Source organism: Pogona vitticeps, chromosome 2 (assembly GCF_051106095.1).
Source record: "Pogona vitticeps strain Pit_001003342236 chromosome 2, PviZW2.1, whole genome shotgun sequence".
NCBI lineage: Eukaryota > Metazoa > Chordata > Lepidosauria > Squamata > Agamidae > Pogona > Pogona vitticeps.
In genome coordinates this window covers 274,534,486-274,552,679 of record NC_135784.1, presented here as the reverse complement: position 1 = coordinate 274,552,679, position 18,194 = coordinate 274,534,486, and the positions used below count along the sequence as shown (strand labels likewise).

Sequence of the window (18,194 nt, the reverse complement as noted above, 5' to 3'; positions counted from 1 at the left end):
TATTGGTTAGTAGAGATACTTATGACACTGAGAGAGTAAAACCAACAACTTAGTCTATTTATATACATAGAGAATAGACATTCCTCTGGCAGCATAACATGACGCAACACACAGCGTAGGAAAAAGTGATCTGAATTACATCAGATAAAGACGTTCATTTTACACATGACTTATGTACAGTTCTGTGACCAATCAGAAAATACATTACTTCATTTTCTGTTACACCACGGTTCATCATGTACACAGCTGTACAACATTAAGTCTTAATCCTTGATACCCACACCTGAATATAATCAGTAAAGTGACTCAGGTAAAATCAGCCATTTTACATTTAACTATACAACATTAATATTTAATACATTTTCATATCAAAATCTCAACAAGAACAACATTGTCTGGTTGAGTTATCACTCTTCTTTCTCTAAAATCTTCAATTACTTACTATGTCAAGCATATCACTTTGCCAAGATTTCACACCTGGGAGGCATAGCAAGTAACATGGAGAAAAGGGAGATAAACCCGGCTTGGATGACATCACACTAAATAGTTCTTCTGATGTAACAAGAGAGAAGAGGAGAACCAGGTGCATGGGTTTAATGTACAATGGCAGTTTCATGTCCTCTAACTCTGCTCTGAACAAATGAGTTATATTAATTTTGTCAAGAAATGCAACTTTCACCTGGGTTATGTCCTGGTGACCTTATTTCTGGTACAGTATTTCATTGGGGTTTCAAGAAAGGGTTTTGTCAATCAATCTCTATTGTTGCTGTTTTCCACTTGTTTCTTCAGTGACACAGGGGCAGGTGTGTACAAGTGTTGTCATAATTCTAGCTTGCAATTAGTTTCCATGGTGATGTGTTGGTTGCTCCATATTATACAAAGTAGCTCCTGGTGTGGGCTAAATATGGGTATTTGCAGAAGCTGCAATGTTCCTGCAATTTCTCCCAGTGAAGCATCCCAAAGGTATTTTACATTTCTTGTCTCTTCAAAGAACATTATTATGTAACAAGCTGCATATGTAAGAGGCAGAGTTATCAGATTTATGCAAACAACCGATACTTGTCCACCTTCTCTTCCTTTTCACATCAAAGTTGAGAGACACCCCCCCACCAGCCAGACTGTAAAAGTTGTTTTTACAAAAATGCTTAAGATAGAAAGTTGGTGCTACTTTTGAGAGCTCTAAAGCAGTATTAAACAAAGAAGAGGCATTGTATCCATCATATTAATATGTGAGTAGTGTATGATGTGGATATTATAACTAACCATTCGTGTAGGCTCCACCACTGCTTTCTTGGCAGTGGAATTTTAAATTTGAATTTAAAAATGGATTAGCTTTCTCTTGCCTGTTGCTTTCCTGTTGTGTTGGAATAAAACTTCTCTTATTCCCAGCTGATATGGGAAGGCAGTGCCTGATAATTTCCCTGAAAGCCAAACGATACAAACGTCTGCCAAACTGAATCATGGGAAGTCTTTCCCCTAGAGCTGTTTTATAAAATGTTCTCCAGACATGACAATCTAAAGCCGTAGGAGAGAAGAAAAGATATGTCCTCTTTTTCTCTTCATGTTGCTTTTGCTTAAAAATTGCTTGCTGTTTTTGCCCCATAAGGAAAAACTAATGAAAGCTGCCATTCATTAGTGATCCAGTGTTGAAGTCCAATGTTGTTCTCAATTGTTTACTTATCTAAAGATTGCTTAGCTAGTTCAGTGGTTTTATTGACTTATTTTAAAATTTTGTCAATTTATATTTGTATATTGCTTTGTATTGATCCTTTGTTTGTATGGCTTGCTGTACAATACCCAGAGAGTGCATTGCTTTGTGGGGTGGTATATAAGTCGAAATAATAAATAGCTAAATAAATAATACAGGTATCTGAAAAGCTGTTCTTGTCTTCTGTGCCTCTCCTTTTGAAGGTTAGTATGGAAATATGTGTTCCATGCTACTGCATCTCATAGATTCAGTATACTGTCATAATTCATTTTTTAAGATCTAATTTTACTGTATTCTCACTCTAGAATAGTGCATATCCGGGTGCCAATTATCTGTTGATCCAGGGGCTAATTTTCTGCCCCTGAGACCTACTGCGGGCTGCACCACCTGGAAATTGAAAACTATTGCAGAGAAGGGCAGGTATCAAAGGAAGAAGGCTTTCTTCCCCACTCTAGTTTGAGAAGGATGAATTAGAGGAGTTAGTTTTTCATCTCCATATTTTAGATGGAGGACTTCAGAACATCCAGAGAGATCTGGGAGACCTCAGAAAAGCTTCTGGGGTCTCATACAGGCCACATACTGCACTGTGCTCACCCCCGACATCTATGGTCCCTCTGTCCCACTTCATGAGTACTGGTATGTTAGATTGTGTAATACTGGTAGGTTTGAAGGGATCCAGCAAGTTTTGTTGCTGAATGGGGATGTGAATCTTCATTATCTTGGTCCCAGGAGAACACTCTAACCACTTCACCACTTGCCTTCTAGTGTCTTGCCTCCTCTTTTAAAGTGACTGTGCAGATCAGCATCATGTCAGAACTCCTACACCTACTATCACCACTGATATGACATACAAGCATTGGCTGGTGAAGGCTATAAAACATGAGAGACTGTTAAGTATGGCATCAGTTCTGTAGAGTGTTCTTTGTTCTTTGATTGAGAGCCAGTTCGGTGTAGTGGATAGAGTACCTGACTAGGAGTCAGATCCCTGCTTTCCTGTGGAGATTCATTGGGGGTAGCGGAGGTAAGCTATTTCTTGAACATTCCACTGTAATAACATAGATTTCATGTCATTTGACAGATTTTATAATCCCAAATACCTCCAAAATCCTATATGGGTCACCATAAGCATAAGTAACATAACTGCAAGTAACAACAACAGAATGTTCTTCAGTGAGAAGTCTTCTTTATCCCAGAAGGCTTTGCAATTGATGAAAAGTGCACCAGTACAACAGGAATACTGTGTTGGCTTAATATCTAGTGTTCATGCATAGATTGCTGGTTCAGTGTCATAAACCGTATGATATGTTCCTTTTTTGTTGGTGTTGTTTGTTAAAATAATAGTAATACAGTGTTGCTTTTCCTATGTTATGTAAGATTTTATATGAACCAAATGTGAGCAAATATCTATTCAGATTATTTTACATGTCAGCTAGGTAAAGCAAACAAGGAGCATTGGTTTCAAATGCTCGCTTTTCAGACAGTACATAAAATTGTGGAATCTGAGTATCACAAAAGGAGATAAAAAGGAAAGTATAAAAAGAGAGAGGAAGAGAGAATAGGAAGAAATTTGTGTCAATAAATATTGAAGCAGTTGAATAAAGAAGAGATACAACTACTGTATACTGTAAAGTAAATGAAAAAAATGTGGCTGCATAACAACACCATTTGCTTGTTAGGTCTGAAAAACTGCTAACAATTCATTGCTCCACATGTCAGATATTTATATGGTTTAGGCACAGATCAGCAAATGCTACATAAAAATCAAATATCTGTGTTTTCATGTGAGTAAAATAGAGCTTGCCACAAATGCACAGGAAAATATATTTTTACTATTCTTCATTTATTTTTTAATTATCAGTGTAACTGAAGAGACAAATAGACAAAGGATGGACTTTTGCTGAATTTGTCTCCGTGAGTGAGCTGACGTATTTTTATATGTGTGTTTTGTATAGTCAAAGTAACAGACCTGAATTTCAGTGGTGAACTTTTGAAATGCATACAACACTAAATGTTGGTTTAGTGATACGTGGACTAACCTTGCACTCATGCATTCCTCTTTCCTCTCCTTTACTGGTGCATTTAGAAAGGAGAGTGAGAATATTTGCTTTCATTATCAATTAACTATGTTTTTTTAGTTTAAAATAAAATATTTTTAATATTTTATTGTTAAAATATTAGAAGTGTTAAATATGGGAAGTAATATACAATTCACAATAATGGTCACTGCAGAAGTATTACTAACAGTAATTTTAACTATGGTTTTGGGTAGTACTACTGTTAGTGGTAGTGATAAGAATTTTATCTTTGGTTTATCTCTGTAAGCCTGCTTTAAACCAGGATTTATGCTAATGACTTTCAAACAAAACCAAAGCTAACTCTAGTTTCTGTTTTGAACATAATGAAAAGGAGTGGTTAGATGAAAATCTGAGCAAATGCTTCCATTTTCTTTGCAGTCATGCCAAGAAAGGAGGTTCATGTGTGTAATAGTAAACATCTGGCCAATAATCCAAGAGATGAAGCTAGCTGTAGGAGGACTATCGTAGGCCATAGGTGCTAGATTGGTAAAGATGGACACTCTTGAGGTTATGGACCCTGCACGGCTGCCCAGCAATAGCATTTTCTCTCTCCAACCATGATGGCACATCACTTCTACAGTAACCATTTTCATGCTTTGCTCCATTATTTCTGTGAATTTTAGATAACATCAGGCCCACACTAGGTACTCCATCTCCTCTATGTTAATATTGGCAAATTACCGGTAGATAAAAACAGTGTTTGGAGCACTACAATTCACTTCCTGAGGTGCACAGGTAAGGTTCAGTAAAATGTACAAGGTGGGGCCAGACAGGGAAGTTTCTTTAAATCCAAAGATGTAGTGGGAAAGGAGCTGAAGGCTGTGGGCTGGAAATGGCACATTCTATAATATATTAATAATCCATTCTGAATTTAAGAAGGGTACATCCCTTATTCTTCACTGTAGTTGCAAATACAGGTTCCTAAGTCCCTACACCTGTTTGTCTTCCACAAAACCTTTACAAAAGATTTTATTGAGGTAGTGAAAAGTGCTTGAGAGTAAGGTCGAGTATGTCTTTTTTCTAGAAGTTGATTGAAGTGTACCAGTGAGAACATATGAAACAAGGCAGTGTTGTTTCTCATCATGTATATGCATTTGGCAGAGGACCTGGTTGAGGGCAGGCATAGCTAACATCGTGCCATAATCCTCTCATGCATGTTTCAACAAGTGTGGGTGTTGTCCAACCCCAGTGTAAGAAATACACTATCATCTAAGACAGTGGTTCTTAACCTTGGGTTACTCATGTGTTTTTGAACTGCAACTCCCAGAAACCCCGGCCAGCACAGCTGGTGGTGAAGGCTTCTGGGAGTTGCGGTCCAAAAACACCTGAGTAACCCAAGGTTAAGAACCACTGATCTAAGAGAAGCCTGGTATTATTCAAGTTATTGCAACTATTATTAGCTTTTGTTAGAGATGGGCTAATCTGCCAATTTCACTTTTTCCCATGTTCAAATTTTGGAAATTTTTATAAATTCTGCTAAAAACCAAACATTAATAAAATTCCCATGATACTTTGTAATTGCAAAACACTTACAGATATTGTGAGGGTTTAACAATACAATAATAATACTGTCAACAGCAACTGCAACATATTATTTTATTTTAGAATATTTGGAGTATTTAACATAATAAATTGGTCCCCAGATGTTTATGAACTACAATTCTCAGAAATCTTGGCTAACACAGAAAGTGGTGAAGGCTTCTGTGAGTTTTAGTCAAAGAACATCTGGGGATCCAAGGCTGGGAATCATTGTCTTAGACACATTGGTAATGGGAAAGGCTTGGTTGGTATCTAGAAAGGCATTCATCGCAAGCTTTGTTTGGAGCATAATTCAAATGAAACACTTTTTGTAACCCCCAGAAGAAGCCACTAAAAATTAAAATTAAACTGTTCAAAAATATGTATGAATACCAGCACGTGCATCTCCTAAGCATGCACTGAAAGTAAAATATACAGGATTTTCAAGAACTTTGCAAGTGACTATTGTTTCTGTCTCTATGGAAACCGATGATGAATTACAGTGCATACGGCAGCAAACAATCACTGTAAAAAGAATTGCTACAAATATACTGGATAGATGAAGCTTTTAGTTTAAATCCTTTATCCAAACATCTGCACTAAGCTCAAAAGCAAATGACTAGAATTAGTTCATTTCAAGCAAGAACATCCTCAGATGATATTTTTAAACATGGACTTGCTTGATTGCCACACCAACTCATTCTTTATTCTTTGAAAATATTCTGAATTCTCCTGGACAGGGGCAAGAGAAAACTTCTAATTTCATATCAGAATCAATGTATACTGCGTCATCTACATTTGAAACAGAGATGGCATACGTGGATTTTAAGCATAAGCAAAACTCCTTGGGTACCAGAGCTAGCTAAAGACATCTTCTTGTCTCTGGCAAAGGACAAGATGGAAACCCTTCCATTCTGCATAAGGTCATTGGACTGTTAGTCAAGTCTTAACCCAACATTTGCAGTGAGGTATGATCCTCCGTACTTGAGACAGCAAGTATGTACATCGGTGGTGGTAGGCATGCAGGAGGTTGCATAATACTTATAGCTCTGTCCTCCAAGAGACAGGAATGCCAGAGACAGAGACTCAAGAGCAACAGTGTTGAGGCTGCCACTACTACCCTATATCATCTGGAGCTTAGACGAATGTCTTGGATACAACAGTAGTTCAGGCAATGGCTGTAAGTTTAGTGCCAGAATGCATGCCTGCACTACCCTGAAATGTATTTGAATAGTTAGGTGACCAAAGTAATATGTTACTATTCTATATTTAAACTGAACATTTTGCAAAACAAGGTTAGCATTCCAAAATCAATGGATGTTTATCTGTGTTGACTTCAATAGTTTTTTAAAAAAACAATTTTTAGTGAACTGGACCTTGTTAGGAAACATGCTATTAGAATCAGTGGTCTTTTACCAAAACTTCTCCTTCACACATACATTTTAATGTGTAGGTTTAAAATACAGGGGAGCTTGTGGTCTGAGCAGGGGGATGCTCTCTCTACTATATCAACAGACTGCTGGCTATTCTTGAAACATATTTAAAATGTTTAAGTGTCTGTACTCCAATCATTTATTATACATGTGCTGGACTGGCTGTGGGTTCCTGACAGAGTGAATAGTTATCAGTTTTGTGGATGTAAGGTGTGAAATAATGCTGAAGATTACAGTGCATAAATACAGACATATTTCTTAAACAAAATAAAGATATTTCTTTATCCTTTTAAAGATCAACTGTATTACAGAACAGCTAAAAGTATATTTTTTTTTGTTAATGAAAATTGCTAGCACTGTGATAACAGGTATTTGACAGATTTCATCATTGGACTAGAAACACTGGGGATAAATGCAAGTATAATCAGATACTGTATGTAGTGCTTCTTCATGTATACACTGCAAAGCATTTTACAAGGATGCCTCTTTTATAAATGATGAAATTAAGTGGCAATCATGAGTTACAGAAATACTGGAGCTGTCATTTGCCTGTTGATTTCCCCCACAATATACTGACAACTTTAGAACAACAGATCAATGTGAAGGGTGAAGGGTTCATGTGAGGAGTAATTGCATTATCTCATGTGAGCTGACTGTTCTGATGTGACTGAAATGGTATGGGATTGAGCTATGATAGTGTGATGCTGCAGTAAAATAAGATTTAATTCTAAAACAGACTCAGAAATGATTAACAGGGAATTTGATGTATATTCCTAAAGTAAGTGTTGAATTCTCAGTTTTCTTACCATCACAGAAAAAGCTCTAGAAGCTCTGTAGCATGGTAAAATAGTAAAACACAAAAGCAGAGGCAAACCCCCACAAATGAAAATACACAATGTCCTTCATCTAGGAATATTTTATTTTATAGGATTTTGAGCTGAACAATGAACTCAAAATGAATGTTCTGAATCTTCTAGAAGAAGTTTTAAGAGACCCCGATCTTTTGCCACAAGAAAGAAAAGCTACTGCAAACATCTTGAGGTAAATTAATTATAGTAGTTTGGTTATAAATTCATTATAACGAACAACCAAGTAGCAGCTGTTTTAGCCGGGTTTTTTTTTTTCTCCCAAGGATTCACAAAAAAAGCAAATCACAATTACAATTTGTGGGTGGTTACTTTTTTAAACAAAAATGTTTTTCTCCTAATGTTTCTTAACAAAATACAAGAGTACATCATCTAGCCTTCTGTTTATCTTAATGTCACCAAATTAATTAATGATATAGGTTGAAGTGAAGACTTGTTTTCCGTAAGCCTCTCTAAGGGGACACATAACTACTTTTAACCTTTCAGTGCTATAGGTGTGGAATTACCTTTTTTTGCTTTCATCTTATATATAAGTGATAAACAACCATTTCATAAAATGTAATTCTGTAGCCACTTACTGGAAAGTTAATCAAGTGTCACAATAGTGGACATGCAAAATCACAAGAGGAATTTCTTCCCTTCACCCCCTTAACTCACTGTTGCCTGAATGTATGCTTCAAAGGGTATTTGAGTGTTCCAGAGCAAGATTCAAGAGTGTAGTCAAGTTTGTGGTGGGCTGGAAACTGCTGTTCTTCCAGTGGAACAACCCGGCAGGATCCCAGCCAGTTAGGCTTACCTATACACTGAATATATGTCTATAGAAATGTGCTGTTGATTGAGCATCAATGCTCAAATTTGACATAATCTTGTCTGAGAGGTCCTACGAACAATGCTGTTTCTCTGAAACACTGTTGTCTCCAGAGAAGTTCATATGAATATTTTGTGAATTGTTTTAGAGCTCTCTCTCAGGAGGACCAAGATGACACCCATTTAAAAATAGAGGACATACTGCAGATGGTGAGTTTATCCAAACAAACATTTGTCAGATCTGTTTATATTTACATAAAATTGTATAAATCACTAACACTGGTGCTTGACTGCTTGATTATTGCAACCCTGTTAGCAAATTACTGTCCCTCTTGTATTCATACTTGCTCATTTTGTGTTCAAATTCCTCATCAGAAATGTTGGAAATAGGTGAAAGGATTGCTGTATACATCTCCATTGACTTGGTACAAAGTTATGCAAAATGTGGGTCTCTCTTTTGAATACACAGTGGAGGCAAGTTACACTGGGGCATCTCTGTGAATGGGCCTTTTGTGGTCACTTCAGGTATCTTATTATGGAAATTATTGGAAATGATAGTATCAGTTTGCAAGTGTGAGCATAAATAAAAGCATGTTGGGGGAGGTGAATGTGCTGTCTTAAACCACACAGAAGTTATTTAAATGGGGAAAGCACCAAGTGAGGCAAAATCCCTCAGAGAGCATATAGCTTTGTAATCATAGTCCTTGTCAATCAAAGTGCAAAATCCCAGCTTTATTATTTATTTATTTATTTAATTTATTAATGTTGAAAAGCCAGGGCAGATCAATTACTGATTTAAACTCTTCTGAATTCTTTTGGGGATGGGTTCTATCTCAATGGCAGAACAAATGCTTTGCGTGAAGAAGGTTGGAGGCTCAGTCCCTGCATTAATAAACGATTCTACTTAATTCCCTGGAAAGCCACCAGTAGTGTGTGTTGGAATACTGGGCTATATAGAGTAATGGTCTGAATTAACATAAGATACTTTATCTTCCTATTTTTCCTCATTCGGCCCCTATGTAGGAGCACAGGTACTAAAAACATCTGCTGCATAATGCATCAGTGTCTTTAAGTGACTTTTCTCTACCATGCCAATGTTCCTCTGTTTATCTATGCCTAAATTATGCCTGTTTATCCAGAGTTAATCCTTGTTATTTTAACTTATTTCCTCTCACTTTCCTTCTGGAAAAAATAGAAATTGGGCAATAAAATTGGTACAACAGCCAGTAATGTAATGTGGTGTGAAATAATCTAGAAGTATTTATATGGCCTTTTAAATATACTCTGTAATTCTTTACTTACAGTTGGAGTGTCCAAAACCAGAGTGCTTTGAAACATTATCCGCCATGGAGCTTGCTGAACAAATAACTCTCTTGGATCATATTGTTTTCAGAAGCATACCCTATGAGTAAGTGAGTTTCCTATAAATATTCTCAAACCGAAAATATTTTGCAAATGAAGTTTTGAAATGATAAGACTGATTCAGATAGGTGGTAGGCATATTAAAAGAATGTCAGTGAATAACAAAGAAAACAATATTTAGTGGTACTTATTGGAAAACATAAATGAAAGCATAAATGGAATGAGAAAGGTTAATATCAGCATGTGGAACACTAGGAGAGGTTTTCTGTTGCACCACAGTGTGAACAGAATACAGATCTTTTCCTAAAGAGGCAAACCTATTATTTTACATTAGAATTTCAAAGAGCACTTGATATTTATGTTCTTTTCTTGTTGTCAGTTCAGGAAGTCTGTAGAAAAACCACCACTGCTAGATGCAGAGAAGATATAAACGTTTCTACAGTTCTCACACATATAACCTTTTTTACAAAATTAAAGATGCTATAATTGATTTCAGTATGACTCTGTAAGGACAAGACTTGCAAGATATATTCTGCATCTCCTTGCTTTAAAATTTGTCTCTAAAAGGTCTACCAAAGAAAACTTGGACATGGATTTATAAAGTTATAGGAAAAGACTTTGGGGCATTAAACCAGTTAATTCATTTCTTAGAGCCAGGACATGACTGCTTGCTAATTTCATCAAACTGGCTAACTCAATTCTCTCCAGCAGAGGAGGCCACCTAGCATGGGGATTAGGACCCTTCTTCTGAGCCAGAAGGATGTCTCTAAATAAATGAAACAGAAACAAACAAATAATGTTACTCTGTGTTTTCTGATTATTTATTTTCATGTTATCTTCTTTCTCATTTTTCAGAGAGTTTCTTGGGCAGGGTTGGATGAAACTAGATAAAAATGAAAGAACACCTTATATCATGAAAACTAGCCAACACTTTAATGATGTAAGTTATGATAAAAACCAAATTCTTTCTGGGAATATAAAAGCTCTGGAATAATTATGACTTATCATAAAGAACACCAGTTTGTTCCGTTTTTCTGAATGGCTCACCAACAGGAGTGGTAGTTTGCTGGAAATCTGTAAACATGGTAAAATAAAAGAAGTTACATCTGGATTTAATAATTTATTTATTTGATTTACTGTATATACTGTCCCATTAGTGCAAGCACTACTCTGGGTATTTTACAGGTCAAAAGCTAAACTCCCACAAAACTCCACATACAATTCATTCAGTAATATTGTGATTCAAAAGTTTAGGTCTAAAATTTGTACAAAAAAAGGGGGGGATTATCAGCATCTGGGAGAATCAGTTGTTGAAGGCAGTTTTGAATAATTCTCATTTCACCAATTTCCTGATTGTAAGGAGGGAAGGAGATTGGTATATCTCAGTTGGTAACTGACACAATCCCATGTGGCCCCTGCTTGTTTCACCAAACTAAAAGCTCATGCTATGTGTCTTTCAGCTGCCACCAGCTGATTACCTCAACATTGTTTATTATTAGTAATAGAAGTCCAGGCAATGTGTCATTTTTAAAAGAACCAAACAGAATTTTTTATTGTTACAGATGATGATAGTTCAAGCAATGTTAACTCTTAAATAAGCATCCTCCTTTATCCACGCTCAACCACCACTCTCCCACCCAATCTCCAAAACCACCCCAAGCTCCTAAACTTCAACTAACTCCCCCTCCTCCTGCTGAGTCTCTTATATCTCATGACTGCGCCCCTCCAGCACTCCCATTGGTCCATGCAGATATCACATTAATATTCATGACCTGGGCAGACACCACAGTAACATATTCCAAAGACTGGGTGCTATCATCAATTCCTTGTTATCACCTTTTTGGCTTCCCTTGGTGTGGCCACTTTGGCAACATGGACTGAGAAGAGCAGATGAAACAGGTAGCTGATTTCTGAGAGAGACATTCTGACAAGTATCAAAGTCCTAAACCATTAAGGGCTTTATAGGTCATAACTAGCACCTTGATTTAAACATGGAAACTAGGGAGCACGGAGCCAAAGAAGACACACGAAAACTTGGGATAGACGATTGAATAAATTATGTGAATTTAGCCCCAGAAATCAGTCTGCACATTGCATTTTGGAGCTGCTAAAGTTTCCGTACTGTTTTCAAGGTCAGCCCATGGACAGAGCCTTACATTAATCTTTTTTTGTGTTTGCCAATGTATGAACCACTGTTACTGGACATTTTTAAGCCAAGTAGCGGCACAGTCTAATAAAGGCAGATTAAAATAATGCAGATTTATTTATACATTTAGTTTAATATTTCTTATAATTCAGCTTTCTTAGTCTTGCCTTTAGCATGCAACAAGGAGCCATTACCAATAACAACACTGCAAGTGTCAGCAATGTATTCTTCAATGAATATTGCTCTGCGTTTGACATATATTCTTTAATTCATCTGTTATTCACCTGTTGCATTTAAACATATTCATGCTGTATGTTTTCTTGCCCTTGCTTGCTAAAAGGTAATCATTTTTCATATCATTTCTATTGTTTAATACTTAAAGTGTAAGTGCAAATATTTTGAGAAGTACTTTTTTGATCTAGATGAGCAACCTTGTTGCATCCCAAATTATGAATTACGCTGATGCTGGCTCACGAGCGAATGCAATTGAGAAATGGGTAGCAGTGGCAGACATTTGTCGATGTATGCACAACTACAATGGTGTGCTTGAAATCACATCAGCCTTGAACAGAAGTGCAATCTACAGACTGAAGAAAACTTGGGCTAAGGTTTCTAAACAGGTAATGATTCCACATTTGTTGACACATTTCATGGAATGTCTTATCTAAATGTGTAAGCTGTATTCTTCCAATAAGTGTTTTAAATGAACTAGTCATTTTACAAATTACTATTATTCCAGATGATGTAACTGTTCCACCAGAAAAGCGGCACTTGAATCTACAAAAACCAAACCAGTTTTATCATGAGGCAAAACAGAGCATATTCAAGAGAAGATAAAAATTTCCTTCTCATTAAAAATATATTGGTTCCCTACTTTAGAGCCCTGATTGCCAGCCAAGTACCAACAATTGCTAAACAAAGTTTTCAGTCAGGAAAAGCAACAGCAAATCAATTTGTATCCTCAAGCACTCTTATCAAGTCCCTGCCAAAGAATTGAGTTAGGATGAAAGGGCAGATAATAAGATCTTGGGTGATGCAGATACACAACTATCAGCTGAGACATTTTGAAATTGTGAAGCAAAATAGATCTACCCAGAACTCCCAAACCATAAATATCCAAAAATGTGCCTGTCCATAAGTTAAAAGAAAAATAATAGTTTTTAAAAACCTCAGGTACACTCTGATGAGAACGTGTAACTTCCAGAGACTATGAAACATTAAGACATTATCGGAAAGGAAAAGAAAGGAAGCTGCAGCTGGTGATGGCAAGACTTAGCCAGCTAAGCAACCTAATTGTTTGCTTTATATTTTTACTTACTTTTTTCTTTTGTCCTTTCATCTTTCAGTGCAAATAACCATTCAAAGGCAGTTTACAAATAAAATCTCAGAACAGGAAAATGTAACATATATATAATGGGAAATAGTAATCAAAACAATGAACAAAAATCTAAAGTGTTCTGGAGGAGGAGGACAGTGTGTGTTTTGTTTTATTTTATTTTATTTTATTTTTAAAAACCCTGTCTCCTTCCTGCATAATCCAGGTATGGTTGAGGAGAAAAGAAATATAGATTTCCTTTTCCCTGTCTGAAGCTCTGGAACACTCTAGCTCCCAATCCATATTGTGTATATGGACAGAAGTAGTGCTACAGGTACACACAAAGTTGCACCAACTATCTACATGGACCCCCCAAGACTATCTGTCCATCTAATTCAGTATTTTCTAGGAAGATGTCTTTGTCATCACCTGGTGCCTAATCCTTTTAGATCCTGGACTCTATCACTATCTCATCCACTTTTATTTGCTCACCCAAAAAAGGTGACATCTTCATAGGGTTAAAAAAGAATGATCAAATTCATTGCTGGGTTGAGGAGCATATAAATTGTTTAGCGCAGCAAAAATATACAAAATTGCTGAAGGAGCGGAACATAGTAATGTCTCTCATCACCCATAAGAGTAAATTTTTCTCTTGAAGTTTGGCATTAAAATATTTTAACTGAACCTTTATTTAAAGTTCCATTTACCCACAGTCATTTTTCACACTATATTTTTAAGTAGTGCTTATGATAGAAAAAATGTGGGACTAGTTTTGGGGAAACCAACGTTCAAACTCTGATTCAGAGTAAAAGCAGACATTGCTAAAACAAATGGTTGATGGTTGATGAAGACAATGTAGAGAATGGAGTGGCATATTTTCAGGAAAAAATTAACCTTTCCCCATAATGCTCTACTCTGCACCAACTGATCTGATTATCCTGTAGAGATGTGTCTCTCAACTGTAAATTAGCATTAGCAGGCAAAACATGGGTGTTGGTAATGTCTAGATCTGGCCTTCACTACATAGCTCATAAGAAGGTCTTGTTTCAGACAGTAATGTCTCAGACTAACAGTTCTCACAGAGATTATGTGAGGATAAAATTAGTAAACCCTGTTACTGTGAATGTTGGGGTTAAAAACATAAGATATTATCAAAAATGATTTTCAGTTCTTGAAGATTCTTCTGAATACTTAATAAAACAAAGTAGAATATATAGTATAATACAGAACATGACAAATCCATGTACTAATCTAAGATAAATTAAAATAGCCACAGAATAAAACCAAAAGCCAGCGATAATGAAAACATGCCAGTTTATGGTGAGTCCATTGAAACAAATTGCCAGCCAAATGAAAATGCATTTTATTTTAGCTGAGCTGTGTTTAGCAAAGGTTCTCTAGTGCTACTATTTTTTTACAAAGCTACAAATTTATTTGAAGGCAAGGTTGTGTCACTTTTAGATCTGATTAGTACAACTATAATCCATTCCACTAGGAGATGCTGGTCTTATAATTTGTTCTTCTTGCAGACCAAAGCACTAATGGATAAACTTCAGAAGACTGTATCATCTGAGGGAAGATTTAAAAATCTCAGAGAAACACTCAAGAAGTATGTTTAAAATTTCTATGTTTTGTGGTGACAGCTGTGAAGCTATACTGATAGAAATAGTACTGTATTGCTGTGAACTCAGTTTTCAATGCCAGCTTTAGAGAGTTCAATCCCAACATTTTGTTGAATACACACCAAACTCATTATCACATAACATATTTAGAGTATGTCTATGGAAACATCAAGACATATTGCAGTACTATTGTATATGTACCGGGCTGGATCCATTAAATAATAGAGTAGTTCCAAAGGGATAAGTGGAATTTCAGTTAATTATGACCAATTTCCCTTTTGTTTTAGTAAACCTATTTCATAAATGACAAAATCTAGACCACTGCTTCCTGTTACAACCAAGAATTTTTTTCAGTAAATATATGGCCACTTGAATCTTCAAAAATGTTACACTAGGAAAACCCTGCAATATCCCCATGGTGCTATTGAGATCCATTTGCTCAAGATAGCTTTAGAGTTGCTTTTAGAGGTGGGGGTATTCATATTCGTATACAAATATCCCCCCCCACAAGTGGAAATAACAAAGGCCTGGCCTCATGGGGCCAGACTGTCCACTCATCATTCTGCCACAGATGCGCGCTCAACAGAGCCTTTCTATTGCACCATTGTCCACAGTGGATTAGCCACTCTGTGACCTGGCAGATTATATTTTTTTACATAACGACCAGTGTATTAATTTTGCAACTCCATTGTGCCATGCCACCTCCTGCCAGAAGTGACAAATCCATTGTGAACAGCGGCGCAATAGGAAGGCTCCATCAAGCGCACGTACATGGCGGAATGGTAAGTGTACATTCAAGCCCCATGGGGCCAGACCCTCGTTATTTCCACGAAGAAATAACCCCCATCTCTAGTTGCTTCTATGGAATTGTCATTTGGGGATAGGTTAGTTTTCATGAAAAATCTCTACAAAACATTGCTCCCATCCAAGCCAACTGGCATGAGTGGACGTTAACTGATAAGAGCAGTGGTTATGGCCGGAGGGAAAGCCTTCCCAAATAGTCAGGTTTTAAGTTTGTTCCTGAAAACACCCAGAGAGGGAGCCAAGTGGATCTCCACAGGCAAGTTGTTCCAGAGGCGAGGGGACACTACAGAGAAGGCCCGGTTCTTCTTTCTTTCCTTCCGGGAAGGAAAGCATTAGGAAGAAAAGCCTTCGGAACATAGCCAAACAGCCTGAAAAACCTACAACAACCATTTTTGGATGGCTTCTATAGACACAGAAAGTGTACTTTTACCATGTACAGGAAGACACATGTTCTTTCTCTGCAATTATTTGAAGTTACCTGTTTAAGAGAAATGTATGAAATGTGGAACATGGAAGTATGATTACAACTTATCCAGATGTATTGCACATTATTGTAAATAGTCATGCAGGGGTTGGTTATGCCAAAGGAAGTAGTGAAAGTTCCACAGAATTGAAAGCTAACTTATGTTTCTTGCCATGCAGTTGTAATCCCCCTTCAGTGCCATATCTTGGGATGTACTTGACAGATCTGGCATTTATTGAAGAAGGAACACCCAATTTTACTGAAGAAGGCCTTGTCAATTTTTCCAAAATGAGAATGGTAATTCTTCTATAGAATTGTTGTTGTTGCTTAAAAATACAAGACTGGTATTATACAACAGGTACAAGTTTTAACCAAAAATCTAAGTATCAGTTAAATATTGGTGTAGTATGTATGCTGTTCCTAATATTGCAATTTTTGCAGCTCTGATGGTGTTATTTGAGAGATCTACAGTGGATTATAATATTGTATAAAATTATGTGGCATTGTTCCCAATGCCTTGAGGACTATGGAGACCACTTAAATGTGTTTCATCCACAAGAGAGTTATTTTTGGTGCCAGGTCTCTGTATTTTGTTACTTTTTCCAATTCTTTATCTTCAACTTTGGCATTCCCTGGAATTGCAGTGTCAATTGTCCAGATATTTCTTCATTCTATTGCTATTATTTCTGATGAGTAATGCTGAAAGTGTCTGCCTGTTTGACGCTAAGAGTCCCAGAAGACATTACTGTATATGACACCTTTTCTAACTGATACTTCCATCGATTCTTAAATACTGGCAGATTGTATTTTTTACATAATGACCAATGTATTAATTTTGCAAATCCATTGTGTCTGGCTTTGTAGTTTGTCTGTACAGTCTTTGAACATTTAAAGATGAAATGCAACACAGTTTCATCTTTTACTTGGCAGAATTGAGATTTGCTGTTTACACTAATTCCTTGAGTTTTAGCTTTCGTAACATTAGTTTGGAGTGCTTGTTCTTGTGCAGCAAAGAGGAAGCCTTAGGTTTCTTTCATGATGGTCCCCAGTTTTAGCCATGCCCAAGTTATTATCATGTTTTATCATGTTTTACCAGTTATTATCATGTTTGCCATAAATATTTCTCACATACTGTCCATACAGTGGTTTATTTTTCCAGCTGTTTAATTTATATTCAGATCGTTTCTCATATTCAACTTTCATTTCTGATATTTTCAAGATGTTCTCTATTTTCACTGCTTCAAGTATTTTTTTTCTGTACTTCTTTTAATATAATTATTTACCCTTCTTTTTTTTTCCTTTACCATTTGCTGTATATACAATAATCCATGTCCTCCAATTTTCTGCATTAAATATAACCTGTCCACATCACTTTTAGGATGCAGTGCTTGATGCATGTTCATTAACTTCTGTGTTTTTCTATCTATTTTTTAAAATTTATTTTGGGTCCAATTCATCGTTCCTGCTGGATATCTAATTACTGGAATTGCCCGTGTATTCATGGCTTCAATTATATTTCCACCATTTAATTTATTTTTAAATTCTTCTTCTTCTTCTTCTTCTTCTTCTTCTTCTTCTTCTTCTTCTTCTTCTTCTTCTTCTTCTTCTTCTTCTTCTTCTTCTTCTTCTTCTTCTTCTTCTACTACTACTACTACTACTACTACTACTACTCGCACCACCACCACCACCAATGTAGTAGTAGTAGTAGTAGTAGTAGTAGTAATAGTAGCAGCAGCAGCAGCAGCGGTGGTAGTAGTATATGATTATTTTCAAGGTGGACTATAAAACAAAGCAAAGTAAAGCGTGCTGCTTATATACTACCCCATGGCACTTCAAGCACTCTCTGGGCGGTTTACAAGTTAATTATGCAAGTTACACATTCCCCCCCCCCCCCCGCAAGCTGGGTACTCATTTTACTGACCTTGGAAGAATAGGAGGCTGAGTCAACCTTGAGCCGGCTTCCTGGGAATTGAACCACGGGTTATGAGCAATTTTGGCTGCAGTACAACAGTTTAACCACTGCGCTACAAGGATCTTTACTATAGCCAGAAATCAAGGTACAATTGTATTTGTAT

The 18,194-nt window shown here is 36.6% G+C and overlaps 1 protein-coding gene across 2 annotated transcripts in view; it reads left to right on the top strand.

The window, feature by feature from the left end:
• Positions 1-18,194, top strand: part of RASGRF2 (Ras protein specific guanine nucleotide releasing factor 2) — a 126,279-nt gene that overhangs the window by 103,538 nt on the left and 4,547 nt on the right. For both annotated transcript variants that reach the window (XM_020790294.3, XM_020790295.3), the window contains exons 19-25: positions 7,663-7,775; positions 8,557-8,617; positions 9,712-9,815; positions 10,625-10,709; positions 12,338-12,535; positions 14,760-14,839; positions 16,299-16,416. In XM_020790294.3, coding sequence (XP_020645953.3) covers positions 7,663-7,775; positions 8,557-8,617; positions 9,712-9,815; positions 10,625-10,709; positions 12,338-12,535; positions 14,760-14,839; positions 16,299-16,416 — 759 coding nt within the window. The remainder of the gene's footprint in view (positions 1-7,662; positions 7,776-8,556; positions 8,618-9,711; positions 9,816-10,624; positions 10,710-12,337; positions 12,536-14,759; positions 14,840-16,298; positions 16,417-18,194) is intronic.